Source organism: Schistocerca gregaria, chromosome 10 (assembly GCF_023897955.1).
Source record: "Schistocerca gregaria isolate iqSchGreg1 chromosome 10, iqSchGreg1.2, whole genome shotgun sequence".
In the NCBI taxonomy this organism is placed as follows: Eukaryota; Metazoa; Arthropoda; class Insecta; order Orthoptera; family Acrididae; genus Schistocerca; species Schistocerca gregaria.
In genome coordinates this window covers 221921027-221936858 of record NC_064929.1, presented here as the reverse complement: position 1 = coordinate 221936858, position 15832 = coordinate 221921027, and the positions used below count along the sequence as shown (strand labels likewise).

Sequence of the window (15832 nt, the reverse complement as noted above, 5' to 3'; positions counted from 1 at the left end):
GAACAGGAAACAAATAACTATTAATTTACACCGTTCCCTTAAATGGCACGACATGCATATACAAAATTAAAAGATTTATTTTATTCCTATTCAAGGATTCATCTATGGTATAGAATGAGCTGTCAAGGAGATATGATTTCAATTTATTTTTGAAGCTATTACTGCTGTATGTCAGACATTTTATTTCAGCTGGTAATTTGTCAAAAATTTTTATAGCCGCATATTTTACCCCTTTTTGTGGCAAAGATAGGTTGTGTAAAGGATAGTGTAAGTCTTTCTTTTTTCTGGTATTATAATCACGAATGTCACTAGAATGAGATTTTCACTCTGCAGCAGAGTGTGCGCCGATACGAAACTTCCTGGCAGATTAAAACTGTGTGCCGGACGGAGACTCTAACTCGAGACCTTTGCCTTTCGGGGGCAAGTGCTCTACTGACTGGGCTACCTGAGCACGACTCACGCCCCGTCCTCACAGCTTCACTTCTGCCAGTACCTCGTCTCCTACCTTCCAAACTTCACAGAAGCTCTTCTGCGAACCAGGAGAGCTTCTGTGAAGCTGCCCTGACACGGAGCCAGCAAGCCACGTGACTCCAGGGCACAACCCAATCGCTGACATACGTTCCAGCAGCTTACAAAGAACATCGGTCAGGCTGATGGGCCAATAGCTATCCACATCGAGCAGGTTTTTACCGGGTTTGAGCACTGGAATGATTGTGCTCTCCCGCCATTGCGACCGAAAGACGCCGTCGCACCAGATCCGATTGAACACGATGTGAAGGTGTCACTTGTAGTCAGATTAGAGGTGTTTAACCACCTGGCTGTGAATGCCATCAGGCCCAGGAGCTGTGTCGGGGCAATGTGCGACGGCACTGAGGAGCTCCCATTCTGTAAACGGGGCGATATAGGACTCACAGCAGTGTGCAGCGAATGAGAGGACGTTCCCTTCCAGCTGCCGTTTGAGTGTGCGAAAGGCTAGGTGGTAATTCTTCGATGCAGAGGCTCGAGCAAAGTGCTCGGCAATCGCGTTGGCATCGGTACGTAACTCGCCTTTTAAGGTAACACCGGGGACAGCTGTCGGGGCCTGGTACCCAAAAAGACGTTTTATCTTTGCCCAGAATGGGAAGGTGACATGTGGCACCCAATGGTGGAGACGTATCTCTCCCAACACTCCTCCTTCCGCTGTTCGATAAGGTAGCGACCACTGGCACAGAGCCGTTTAAAGGCTACAAGGTACGCCACGGAAGGGTGCCACTTATGACGCTGAAGAGCTCGCCGACACTCCTTAATCGCTTTGGCGACTTTCGGCGACAACCGAGGGACTGCCTTACACCTTGGGAACCCTAAAGAGAGAGGGATCGTGTTTTGTGACGCAGAAACAACTGTGTTAGTCACCTGCTCGACCATCACATCGATGTTGCCGTGTGGGGGAGATTCGGCGGTGACAGCAGAGGTGAAAGTTCCCCATTCCTCCTCGTGCAGAGCCCATCTGGGCAGGCGTCTGTGCACCTGACAGTAGGAAGATTGGGAAGTGGTCACTACCACACAGGTCGTCATGTGCTCTCCAGTGGATAGATGGGAGAAGTCTTGGGCTGCAAATTGATAAATCATATTTAAGAGCAGAGGTTGAATTGCGACAGTAGTTTTGACATTTCTGCCTCGGCCAGTAAGCACGGTACCACCCCACAAGGGGTCACGGGCATTAAAATCTCCCAGAAGTAGGAAAGGGTTAGGGAGCTGATCAATCACTGCAGCTAATACATTTAGGGGTACTGCACCATCTGGAGGAAGATGCACATTGCAGACAGTTATTTTCTGCGTCATCGTCATTCTGACAGCCACAGCCACAGCTTCAAGAGGGGTATGAAGGGGCACATGTTTACTACAGACAGAGTTTAGGACATAAATGCAAACTCCACTTGACACTCTATTATAGTCGCTAACGGTCCCTGTAATATCCATTATAGCCGTGGTGGCAGGGGTCCTCATTGATGGGATCCAGGTTTCCTGGAGGGCAATGCAGAAAGCAGGTGTAAAGCTTACAGTTGCCGTAGCTCGGCCAGGTGCTGGAAAAAACCACCGCAATTCCACTGGAGGATGACATCGTGAGACTGGGAAGGCATGGAACATTCAATGAGGCAATTTATGCCTCAGAGTCACCTGCTGCCACCGATTTATTGCCCGAGCAGTCTGTACCCATTGTGTCTGAGGGTCTGGCAAGATCTAGGTTCTCGGCGGACACCAAAATCTCCACCTCGTCTTCAGTGGCAGAGCTTGTAGGTAGTAGTGGTGTGGGTGGCACTGCAATTTATTCGGTCTTAGGGGTTTTCTTTTTGGATTTCTCTTGCTGCTCCTCGGGTTTCCCTGGCCGTGAGGATTTCACTGGCTCAGTCTCCGGGACTGAGGACGAGCGTGAAGCCGTACGACCAGCTGCTTTTGGGCTCTCCAGCCACTGGTGGGTGTCATCTTTCCCACAAGCAGAAACCTGGGAAGGGAGTGATCCAAGGGACCCCTTCCTAGCGAGAGAAGCCGAAGACGACTTACGCTTCTCCGGCTTAGAAGTGGGGACAGATGTCCCCTATGTTTAGAGGGGGGTTGCTCCCAAAGCAGTTGGTGCAGGAGCAACAGGGAGGGAAATGCCCCCAACCCCCCACCATCAAAGGGGCAGGTGTAGTCTTCCAGCTCTGAGAGGTGACCTGGGTTGGCGGAGCTGACGGTGCCAGAACTGTTGTAGCGGTAGCGTAAGACGGTGTCGTACACACAGGATGCAGGCACTCAAACTTTCTCTTAGCCTCAGTGTAGGTCGGTCTGTCCAGGGTCTTCTACTCCACAATTTTACTTTATTTCTGGAGAATCCTGCAGTCAGGCGAGCAAGGCAGAGTATCGATATGTGACAGGCACCCACAAACTCAGCATATGACACTGGATGTACAGCGGGAAGACATACGGCCGAACTTGTGGCACTTCAGGCGCCACATCGGGTGAGGGATATAGGGCTCTACATAACAACGGTAGACCGTCACCTTGACCTTCTCGGGCAACGTATCACCCTCAAAGGACAAGATGAAGGCAATGGTGGCAATCTGATTATCCTTCAGACCCCGGTGGACACGCCAGATGAAATGTACACCTCGCCCCTCTAAATTGGCCCGCAGCTCAACGTCGGACTGAAAAAGAAGGTCTCTGTGAAATATGATACCCGGGACCATATTTAAGCTCTTATGGGGCGCAATGGTTACAGAAACATCCACCAGCTTGTCACAAGCGATTATCGATACTACATTATCTAGCTGAAGTTCACATGCACAAAATTTGCTTACTTCTACAGTTTTGTATTTATACCCTACTTTTATGAAAATAGCAACACCTCCTTTATTCATCCTAGACCCACAAGTGTACGATGCTAAATTATACCCATTTATACTGACACTCTCTGTCCCCAAAGTTCCATGTCATCAGGCAGACAGAATATATCTACCTCATTTTTATTTTTGAGGTCATCTAAACACACTAATAGCTTATGTACTTTATTTTTTCTTCCCTTGATGTTTTGATGAAGTAAGTACTGCCCTTAGCTTTGCCCCTATTTACTGTACATTATTTATTGTTGTCTGTCTGGACTTCGGCTTTAACCTACTAGGTCTACAACTTTGCTTCCGCCATTTTTTCTCGAAGTTTGGGGCTTTATTGTGAAAAACTTGCAAAAAAATTATGTTTCATAGTATTGCCCATCGCTGGCCTCTACATTCTCCCATCTTTCGGATAGCATACAAATCCCGTGGCAGAAGAAGTGGGCATCTTTTGTGGGATCCATGAATCGATTCAATTTTCCACTCGGGCATATGATGGAAGTGCCGGTCAGCCAGACTGTACGCCACTGATTGAAAAAGGTGGTAGTCAGGTGAGCAACATACGGAGAACACGGCAAGAGGCACAGGACTTCTCATTTCAACGTTTTTGTGTTTATTTTACCAGGTTTTGCAACATCGGGTCGAGCACTGACCTGCTGAGAAATTACCTTTGTGTGTCTATTGCTGTATTGCGGCCGTTTGTGTTTAAGCTCTGGGCTCGACCACATCAATTGCTTTCGATAATGATGTCCTGTGACTGTCTTCGTCTGTTTCAGTAGGTACAGAAACGATTTGTCTTCCCCCGTCATGCCCGTCTTCGACATCAAAATCATTGGTTTTACCCAGCATTTTAAGAGCTACAGCTGCAGATTTCTTCATGTTAAAGCAGAAAATTAAGACTTCCTGCAAATGGCGAGAAACGGGTACTAAGTTGACGCGCTTAATCGGAATAACCTTATGATGCAATCACAAATTGACTAATATTTTTATGGCATTACGTTTACAGATGCCTAAGCTTATTGTATTACGCCTATGACCAACCACTTGAACCCCACTTGCCACTACTGCCGTCTATTGCGAAACGGCGGAAGCAAAGTTGTAGACCTGATAAAAAACCTGTCTGCCTGTACCCACTCACCAAACCGCTGCTGTTACCGTGCGTTCCAGTAACAAGTTGTTCTCGCCGCCGAGAGCAAAGACTGTATCCCAAAATCAGTTCAATCTCGACCAGAGTGAATGACTATCTTACACCCTTTACGTCACACATGAGAGTCACTCAGCACTGTAGCCACATAACGGGCAAATTATGACAGGGGAATTGATTGCAGAGGATCGGCACTCTACCGACTGTGAGACAGAGGAATTCTGAGGCATATCTGAGAGTACGATATGTTCGATACCACGAGAAATTTCAGCTTAGGAGAACGTCTGTGTCCGACGGATTCCACACAAAAACAACCTCGTGCCATTCAGTATAAGGAAATAATGGAAAAATTCCACCTGTGAAATGAAAAATGCATGTAGATCATCATTGTTGTTGGGATTTCATTCTTTAAAGAGCGGTTTAATGGTATCAATCCATTTCCCAATGTAAAAACGTTGACCTCAGTTGCAACAGTTTAATCTACGGATGTCAGACAACTCTGTATTTTTCGAATGACATATCTGGGAAGACACCTTATGCTGTTGTTGTTGTGGTCTTCAGTCCAGAGACTGGTTTGATGCAGCTCTCCATGCTACTCTATCCTGTGCAAGCTTCATCATCTCCCAGTACTTATTGCAACCTACATCCTTCTGAATCTGCTTGATGTATTCATCTCTTGGTCTCCCTCTACGATTTTTACCCTCCACGCTGCCCTTCAATACTAAACTGGTGATCCCTCGATGCCTCAGAACATGTCCTACCAACCGATCCCATCTTCTAGTCAAGTTGTACCACAAACTTCACTTCTCCCGAATCCCATTCAATACTTCCTCATTAGTTGTGTGATCTACCCATCTAATCTTCAGCATTCTTCTGTAGCACCACATTTCGAAAGCTTCTATTCTCTTCTTGTCCAAACTATACATACATGGCTACACTTCCATACATGGCTACACTCCATTCAAATACTTTCAGAAACGACTTCCTGACATTTTAATCTATACTCGATGTTAACAAATTAGTGTTCTTAAGTAACACTTTCCTCGCCATCGCCAGTCTACATTTTATATCCTCTCTACTTCGATCATCATCAGTTATTTTGCTCCCCAAATAGCAAAGATCCTTTACTACTTTAAGTGTCTCATTTCCTAATCTAATTCCTCAGCATCACCCAACTTAATCCGACTACATTCCATTATCCTCGTTTTGCTTTTGTCGTGTCCCACCATTCTTCAACGTGACAGTGCCAGCTGTCTCATAGCACCCCAAACAATTTATTACCCGACAGACAAAATTACCGTATTAACATCCAGTTCCCCTTATCCACCTGCTTTGTTGCCGAAATACTTCTTTTTGTTCTCTCGTGTCAAATGAAAAACTCCTGGACAACAATTTTCACCACAGGAAGAAGCTGTTTATATAGTCCCAAACTCATATTTTTGAGATTCTGACAAAAGAGGTGAGGAAAAATTTTCAGAATCTGTCGAACAAATTCACGTGCAGATGGTTAAGTTTTTAATGGCAAACTGTGTGAGAAACAAGTAATTAACTGTCCCCCAGCCTCTTTCTGTAGAGCAGATAGGACAAGGAGGAGCACCTGAGTGAGGTCGTTGTAGAACTTGGTGCCTTCGCGCAGGTTGCCCTGCAGTTCAAAGAACGCGTCGTGGGCCGCCGCCAGCTGCTTCAGCACCTCCTCGCGGCGAGCCGCGGCGCCTCCGCCCGCCTTCTCCTTGCAGAACTCTTCATTGGCTTCCTGTAAAATCGACAGTCGACGAAACGGACAGTGACGGAGACTGACACTAATTTTAGGAGCGATAAAAGAAAATGAATAAGCTAGGAGAAATAATGGAAAGAGTGTGAGGAAGATATTAGGAAAAACAGTGACAGTAGAAACAGTCAATTCAGAAGAAACGGAAGTATACAATTGTACGGACAAAACTAGAGACGAAATTAAGGGTAAGAGACTTACGGCCAACCGGCACAGCCGAGTAACGAGTTCTGGAAAGAAATTCTGAATGGCAGTTTGAGAAATTAAAAGACAAACTAGGAAAGAGCACGGACACATGTAAGAAACATGCATAATAAAATTAAGGCTTTCACTGCTAAGGACGTGCTCTCCGAGGCGGACGCTGTCGAGGCTGTACTGGTCGCCACGTGCCGGTGTTCGTGCCGAGAGAAAGCGTTTCAAACGGTACAAAATGTATGTTGTCCGAGTTTTTGAAAACTATTAGACGGACAAATTAGAATTTTGCATATCTTACAATCCGATACCTTCACCCGAAACAGAATTCGAGAACATTTTTTCGTTATCCACCGTACTTACTGCACGGCATCATTAAATAAAACATTACAGAGTATGCGGGGGTACGAACACATTGCGTGAACTTTGCTTACGTTAATTTAAGCTCACACATTGCAGTGAATTAAATATAGATAAGATATCAAAATTTAATTTAAAATTGGGACCAAAACGGTATCTCATCCCGTTCTCGAGTTACTGGGTTTTTATATCTGAAGGACAGTCGTACACTACGTGCTTGTTCACGTCCTCGAGCACCACAAATCTGTCGTAACGACTGTCTTATCTCTTCAACAATTTGACTGACCGAAACAATGTTTTCTGCAAACGGTAGCACAAAATGAGGTACGTACGTCGTACAATAAACACTCTAAATTTCTTTATTCGCCAAGATATGGAAGTAACTCGTCCGCAGCAGTGACAGATTGGCAGTTTGGGATACCCACAGACGTCCGCAGTACTGTAGGAGACCCGAGCGCCACGCGTATACGCACTCTAAACACCTGGCTAACGTCAAAGCGCGACAGGTATACGGGCCTACGGCAGCGAAAGGGTTAAGGGGAGAGACAATTTGCGAGAGAAGACAGTGCCATAATTACGAGGAAGAAAGTGAAAGCAGAACGGAGGAAAGAAAACGTGGTCTTAGCTGGCCCGGAATGAAAGATAAGGATGGTGACATTATACAGAAGCCAATTCTTTTTCAGGAAGACAGTGTTCTCTTCACAATAAATATATAGCAAAGCCTCAAACTGTAGATATGCAGCACTAAATTGCAACTAAATTGTCTACAAATGACATAAAATCATTATATGAGTCTATGATCATTATCACTAATCAATGTAGTTGATCTTACGGATTTATATTTTTATAAATTTAATTGTTCAAGATAGGGAAATGCATTTTTAACGACTACCCTGCTATGTAACAAACCCGAAAAAAGTTAACGAACGGTAGTCATTTGTACAGACTCTTGGGCGACACAAAACATACTGATGCAATACGTGAAGGAATGATTTCAAGTGGAACTGTGATATGAGCAGGAAGCTACATACATGAAAGTGTCCAAGCCTCACCACCAGGTTCAAGTAACTGACAGTGAAACAACCTTCTTATATTTATTATTATGCCAGCACTTATTTTCAGCACTATTAATAAAAGGCATGTGCAATTATTCAAAGCTTTGCTTTTACATGAGAAACATACACAGGAACCGAACAACAACAAACCTGAAAAAAGCAATGACAGACTACCTAAATGAAACAAGTGACTTCTATGAATAAGATGAAGTAGTAGTTAAAATACGTAATAAAAGCATGGATCACTGATACTTTCACACATTTAACAAAACTTTTTGGAGGCCGAAATTTAAAAGAGCTGTTGTTTTCTGAAAATTGTGGAATCCAATCCCACAATCAACACTTCATGACTTAGTTTTGTAAAAGATGTCTGGCTTATGTCAGCACATATCACCAAACAATGAAAGATATCAAGGCCACAGTTTATCAGTCCTTAACTCTTGACCTAACTTAACATGGCATTAACACAAAAATATTTTTTCTCTTTCATTTTTTGAGAGGCACTGGGTGTGGCCAACAAAAGAAAAGGGAGAGGAGAGAGAGGGGGGGCGGGGAGTGAGGGGGGCGGGGAGTGAGGGGGGCGGGGTGTTAATTTGATAAGAAGTGGCCAAGCTCCAGTACACAGATAAAAGAGCAGAGTGAAAAGTAAACAGATTAGGGCAAAGAGATACGAAATGTGCAATTAACAACTAGTACACAGGGAAAACAGCGAGAACAAATAAAGTATATTTATAATGATAAAAGAGAGGGGGACGTGTTAATGGAGATTAAGTTCAAAAGGATTGACCACCGGTGGAAACCTCGACGTAGGCATAACAGTCTGAAAATATAATACAATTCCACGAGAAGTTTACTGAGGTTAGGAGAATGACAAAGAGTGACGGTGGGTGGTACGGTGAGGATACTGGAAGAAAAACTCATTTCATTTTGGGGATAGATTTGAAGAAGTTGTAGCTTTGACAGAAGAAAGTATTTAAGTATTAAGGCATTTGGTGCCTGCATTGCAACTGACGAAAGGGGGTGGGGGAAGGGGGGAGGGATGCTGCTGCTGCTGCTGCCACCGAGTATCAGGTACATTAACAGTATTGCATCAATTTTTAAGGGTAACACGTGTAACACGGACACAATTAAATTGGAGAAAACCTGACTGCCAGAGTCAGCCAGACACACCTCTCGCAGAGACGCAGCAGCCCACAGTGTCCCCCTCCACCCCGCATTACTCCGCACGCTGGGCCCTACCTGCAACTCGGCGACCAGCTTCTCCTGGCGGGCGAGGCTGTCCCGCACCTGCGCCTGCAGCGGGCCGAACACGCGGCCCAGGCTCTCCACAGAGACAGCGGGCTCGTCGATGCCACCCTGCGCCAGAGCGGCCAGGAACTGCTGCCGCATGTCCACGGTCGCCGAGCGCAGCTCCTGCTCCACCACGTCGCGCTCCGCCTTGATCGTCTCCACCTGCGCACAACGCACACCCTGACACTCGTCTCGACGGACCCGCCAGCTCGGCCGAGCGGCCGTCTCCACTTACTCTCCGTAGCTCCCACGGTAAAATAGTGCTAATAATTCTCCTTTTTGCAACACAGTTTCCTACGTACAATTACCTGGCAATTATCGAAATCACATCGAACGTACCGTGTCCCAATAATACCTTTTACACAAACAGTAATTTATGTTTTGTCTATGCCTATCGCGACTCAGTTTTGCTGAGGAGACCAGCACTGCGTTTAAAATTTTGTAGTACTGTGAACTCCAAATTTTCTACCTCCGTAACTGACTTTTGGGAACATCAAAATATATCGATTTACAGTAATATCATTTACCGTAGACATATAGTATAACACCACCTTTACGTTCCTCCAATTAACATTTTCCCACTGTTTATGACATTTTTATAGCTCTCCACCAATTTCCTGCATTTACAGTGTAAATACACGTCCGATTTTGGGTCAACATATTTATAATTTTCGCGCACTTTACGCATTACGAAAAAATGTTTGTGGAGAAAAAAATTACGCTAGCAAGATGTCGGTTGTCCAGTAGTGTTTACAAATAATACGTGGTTAAGTTTCTTGACACCGAGGCACTCTACTCGGCGGATTTGAACCGGTAAATGTGTAAAAGTTTACACAATTCGTGCCGTATCTCGTGCTGCTGGCTAGCTCTACTCGGCATGGAGCCTGATGGGGGTAAATTAGGTTCCTTCCAATAAAGATGTCACGACCGATCGCAACCAGTTCCAAACTGTCTGTACTGCGCAAATGCAATTTCGTGATCCTCGAACCGTATTTAGTGCGTTTTAACATTTGGCCACTTTTAGTGCGAGTTGGCCCCGTCATTCACTTTGTGTCGCTCAAATGTTTTCAGTTTAAACACAGCACTGGCTACATGTGTTTTTCATACGGAGCAAAAAGTGTATCGAGAAATTATTCTATTTGTCACGTGTAGTATTTACGTATGCATTTTTTGTGATGTTACACAAGCTGACAATGCGATAGTTTGCACGTGTGCAGTTTTCCACATAACGGAGGAGGCACAGTACCTGATAATCTCAGAAAGACGACTGCAGTGCAAGAGACGTAGAACAACACATATTTGGACGTTATTTTAATTTAAACATTTTTCTCTTTATATACATATCTAATAATAAATACTGCTTAAATTCTGTTTCAAGAAAGGATATAGTTACTACAGTTAGACCTCGCTTCTACACTTTTTGAGGGACTTCAAAAAAACTGTGTCAAATGTGGGAAAATGTAAAATGAGGGAACTAAGGTATTAAGCTGTAAAAGTTACGTATACGACACCCCCCTGCACTTTATGTATGATGTGTGTACATAACAGGCATCAAAAGACTTGTCAGTGACTTGTTTATTACCTAATTAAAACCAATAATGTAACTGGAACTGATAACTGTCTGGGAAGTAGGAACGTTTCACTCAATTTCACATGTCACAATCTATGTCTTCGAAAGCCTACAGCTGCCATTCATTATTTAAATACAGTGAAACCTCTTTATAACGTTCCTTTATGTTACGTCCATTTCTTTCGGTCCCGACTAAAGGCCCATATAAACAATGTTAAATTTTCGTCTTTACTGTGTTTCCTCTATATTACAGTTTCCTCTATATTACAGTTTCCTCCATGTAACGCTCATATTTTTGGAACCCTGGTCAATTATTTACCTCTTTATAGCGTTTAATTGACTGGATGTAGACGCATCGTTTTCCGTTATGTGGTTTCACAGTTTGCACTGGCTCGGAAAGCCCGCGCTCAGCATATTTCATATGTCAACGGCAAAACCCGGTCACGTGACATGTGAGACATTCTGCTTGCGATCTTTTTGGCGCCATTTCAGTCCATGCTTTGTATTAGTACTTACTCTTAGTAGCGTGTTGTGTGAGCTGAGCAGCAAATAGTTCGTTTGCCTAGTAAGTGTGTGTCTTCGATATAACTTTTTTTTTTTTAATGCTTTCATCAGTGGACATCGGTGAAAAGTGGAAGAATATTTCTCTGGGAGAGAAGGTTTCTATTATTAAAAAAGTGGAGGCATCTCCTGGCGTGAGTCACGAGGAGCTAGCGAAGCAATTGGGACTGGCACCTTCAACACTCAACACTATTATGAAAAACAGATCATCGATAATGGAAGGATTTGAAAATTGTGGAAATTCGAAACATATGCGTTTGAAACAATCGACTTACGACGAACTTGGTTTCAGCAAGCACGTGCTGCAAACATTCCTATAAACGGAACTATTTTGAAGGAGAAGGCGCTTCAAATATCACTTCAGTTAGGAATGGACAATTTTAAGGCGTCCAGTGGATGGATTGATAAATTTCGATAGCGTCGTGGTGTTGTGCACAAATCGGAATATGGAGAAAGTAAAAGTGTGGACGAACCAACTGTAGCTCAATGGATACAGACTCTCCCTAATCTGATACAGGGCTACGAACTGCGTAACATTTATAACGCTGACGAAACCGGCACGTTTTTCAATTTAATGCCGGATAAGACATTTACTTTTCGTGTGGAAAATTGCCATGGCGGTAAGAAGAGCAAGGAACGTCTTACCGTTTTGTTGTGTACAAACGCTGATGGCAGTGAAAAACTGAAACCTTTGGTTATCGGGAAGCCAAAAAATCCGAGGTGCTCCAAAAACATTTCCACGTTTCCGTGCAAATATACAAACAATGCCAAGGCATGGATGACAAGTGAAATATTTTTATGTTTTCTAAGAGAATTTGATGCCAAAATGGGGAGTGCTGCAAGAAAAGTGCTGCTGTTTGTGGATAGATGTGCGGCACATCCACCAGACGTACCCTTTCTGAGAAATGTTAAAGTAATTTTCCTGCCACCCAACTGCACCAGCCGTCTGCAACCTTTGGACTTGGGCATAATACACACACTTAAGGTTAAATATGTTGTAAAAAAGGCCTTGAATTTGATGGACCAAAGAAAACTGGGAAGCCAGCAAAGATCACAACTGAAACTGAACATTTTACAGGCATTAAATTTAATTACGTACTCATGGAGGGAAGTAAGTGCTAAAACTATTAAAAACTGTTTCACAAAAGCGGGATTCTGTGAGAATGAGATGGCAGCTCCAGTGGAAGAAGTTGCAAGTGATTTGCAAGAGTTTCACCAATTAATAGGCAGTGATTCTGTCACTTTTGAGGACTTTGTGGCTGTGGATGACAACGTGGCAACCACAGGAGTACAAAGTATTGAGGAGCTGACTGCAGAGAGAAGCTTGGAGAGTAACAGTGACAAGGAAGATGACCCTGTGCCCTCATGTACTAAGGCAGCCGAAGCCTTTGAAACATTCAGGAGGTACATGATGGCCCATAGACTTGAGGACAGAACAGTAGTTCAACTTGCTCATTTGGAGAAAGAAATGATTGCCATAGAGTCTAGCAGAAACAGAAAACAAGCAAGCCTACTTGAATATTTAAAAAAAATCATAAGTATGTTATTTTCAGATTGCTTAGGTTCCTCGAGTTTTGTGCAAATTTAAGTTCCATTTGATAATTTAATTTTTTTTAAATCTGTCCCATTTACTGCGTTTTTATGTAATATGTTCAGTATATATAAACAAAATTTGGCTCATATTCTATAATTGGGTCAACTGAAGAATGGGATACCACCTGTCATCTTTGGACAATGATGTCAATCTTAAGAATCTGTTATAACTTTTTACTGTACAAACTGATCCATTTACTTTCACCCATCCACCTACTGAGCCCCATGTTTTAATTTAAAAAAAAAAACTAATCAGTTGATACATTGATCATTTGCAATGAATATCACATGTTGTGAAATTTTAAAACACCATCAATGGCACCATTTGTCAAAGCTGATTAGTGGTATCCTGATCTTCAGTAATGCCCTATAATTATTATTTGGAAGCCTTCCTTTTTATAGTGTTTTCCTCTGTACAGTGTTCAGAATTTGTGGTCCCTTGAAAAACGTTATATAGAGGTTTCACTGTAATGAAATACTACACTAATTACATATTTTTTCACGTTTAGCACTACGCATTGAGAGAATATTTTACTCGTTGTCACATGCAAATATGTACATAAGTCTTTTGTGTGGTGTTTGAATATGTGTTACATTCGGAATATTTTCCCGCAACCTGTTAGAAATAGATTCGTTTCGGCAGTTGCACCAGATGACAGGCGTCGCCGCACTTGTGCAGCTACGATGACGCAGGAAGCCCGTATGTTCGTACGTGTAAAACATTAATAGATCTTACATTATTTTATAAAAGAAACAAGGCATTAGAGAATACTCCAAGAGCATGGGGATTTCGTGAACCATACTAAAATGCATAATTCGGCTTAAAGTGCACATTCGTATGTCCAGATTCAGATGTAAATTTTCTTGGAGTACCAGTACCGAATTATCTCATGTTTGGTTCTTTATTGTGGCATAATAACATTCTTGCTAGAAAATGAAAATGTGAACTTGAAATGCAGCGAACAGGTGAAACTAGCCAATACTGTGGATTAAACACTCCATTTCAAATAAATTGGCCTCAGCAGAAAAGATTAATAAAAGTGTACATACAACGCATTTTCCATGCTACTCCCAGAATATAACTTCAGCGGTAGCTAACCGGGGACTGTTCAACTGGGCCTTAGTAGTGTAGCAGTCTGACCAAAAATCATCTGTCAAAATTTCATTTTCTTGGACACACGGAGAAGACGATACGTAATCTTTATTGCCTGTTATTCCTGTTAGTCGTTTATGTCCACTCAGGTAGACTGAATCTGTGGAATTTGCTAGTAATTATAAAGACGCTGATCATTTGCAAACCCAGTCAACCACATACACAGCGATTGTCATTCACCCTTTCGGCTTTATTCGCTCAGCTCGTAAAGACCTCGTCCCCTTTTATCTGCAGGAAAGTTTATTTCTAGATGCGACGGGGATTCCCCTGGCAGAGACATCACGTACACTATCCACGCATTCAAAAATCAACTTACGATTCATTCTGAAATCAACTTATAATTTGATCAAAAATGTTCAAAAACCAACAGGTATGCATTCAAAATCATACGAGAGTAATCGATAGACCAAAGTGCACTGGATGCTTGGCACTTTGTGAAACAAGATCTTGTTCCTGAACAATATGAATTTGGCACTGCTCACCCCAAAACTTAACAGAGCAGTTCGCAGGAACAATAAATGCCATTTTTCACTCTATAAGTAAATTTGACAAAAGTGTATCCAAGATGTTTGGGCAAAAAATGAAATGAGATGATCGTACGGCACTGTCGGCCGGGAGGCCCCATGCGGGGAAGTTCGGCCGCCGTATCGCGAGTTCTTTTTAGTTGGCGCTACTTCGGCGACTTGCATGTGTCAATGATGATGAAGAACACACGGCACCCAGTCATCACGAGGCCGACCACGCCGGGAATCGAACCCGGGGCCCCGTGCGCGTGTAGCGAGAACACTAGACGACAACGAGCTGCGGACGTGTTTGGGCAAAATGTGAAAGTAACTGCCACAATATGTCAGTCAACAAGAGCTTAACGTAGTGTTTACATGGGACGAGAGAACAAAGAATGTGGTTAAAAGATTTGATGCCTACGAGTTGAAAATGTTTGCATAACTGTAATATTTGTCAGGAAAATAGCATTAACTGAGATTACACAGAGAAAATAAAGGAATGCTATTAAGTTCAGAGGAACATTGTATAAATCTGCACCTGTTCATAAGAAGGGCAAAAGCTAAAGACACCATTTGAAATGTTACAGTAATAGTAATATCAATTCTGGAAAATAAGTCCAGCAATTACCTTCCAATTGGCAAAATTAGTCCAAACACTGTCAAAAGCTCTTAAGATTAGATGTAGGGCTCAGTTTTGCTTTACTTGTTCCTACATTTCTCTGGAGCCCAAACTGATCTTCCCCGATGCGAGCTTCTACCAGTTTCCATTCGTCCATGAATAATTAATGTCAATTTTTTGCAAACGTGCCTTACAAACTGACAGTTAGGTATTACTCAAACCTGTCAGCACCTGCCTTCTTCGGTACTGGAATTATTACAGTGTTCTTTAAGTTTGGGCATATTCTGTCCGTCTCATATCTCTCGCAGCGAGTGGAATAATTTTGTTCTGATCGTGTGTCCTGAGAACCTCAAAGTGCTAAAGTTTTGCCTTCGACCACACACAACGGCAACTTTTTACATTTGTACGTATAATTTTGCCAAAAACAGATGTTACATTTTCAGGTACCTAATAACTAGTTACAGACTGTACAAGCCATTCCTGGAAATATACAAATATGTTCTGCCCTATTTTGCTAAATACAAATAATTTCCAGAGTTACTTTGTTGTGACAGTGACTTTGAACTGAAATTCTCTCTCACGCCCAATCACAAATAACTGTAGACAAAAAATATGTGAGTTGGAAGTACGGTCACATTACCAACAGCAACAGGGAGAAGTAATACAATCAGATACAT

General features: G+C 43.0%; 1 protein-coding gene across 9 annotated transcripts in view; it reads right to left on the bottom strand.

Annotated features, from left to right (window-relative positions):
- LOC126293551 (programmed cell death 6-interacting protein) overlaps positions 1 to 15832 on the bottom strand; it is a 139630-nt gene that overhangs the window by 40590 nt on the left and 83208 nt on the right. For all 9 annotated transcript variants that reach the window (XM_049986825.1, XM_049986821.1, XM_049986817.1 and 6 more), the window contains exons 12-13: positions 9106 to 9318; positions 6089 to 6244 (exon numbers count right to left, since the gene is read on the bottom strand). In XM_049986825.1, coding sequence (XP_049842782.1) covers positions 6089 to 6244; positions 9106 to 9318 — 369 coding nt within the window. The remainder of the gene's footprint in view (positions 1 to 6088; positions 6245 to 9105; positions 9319 to 15832) is intronic.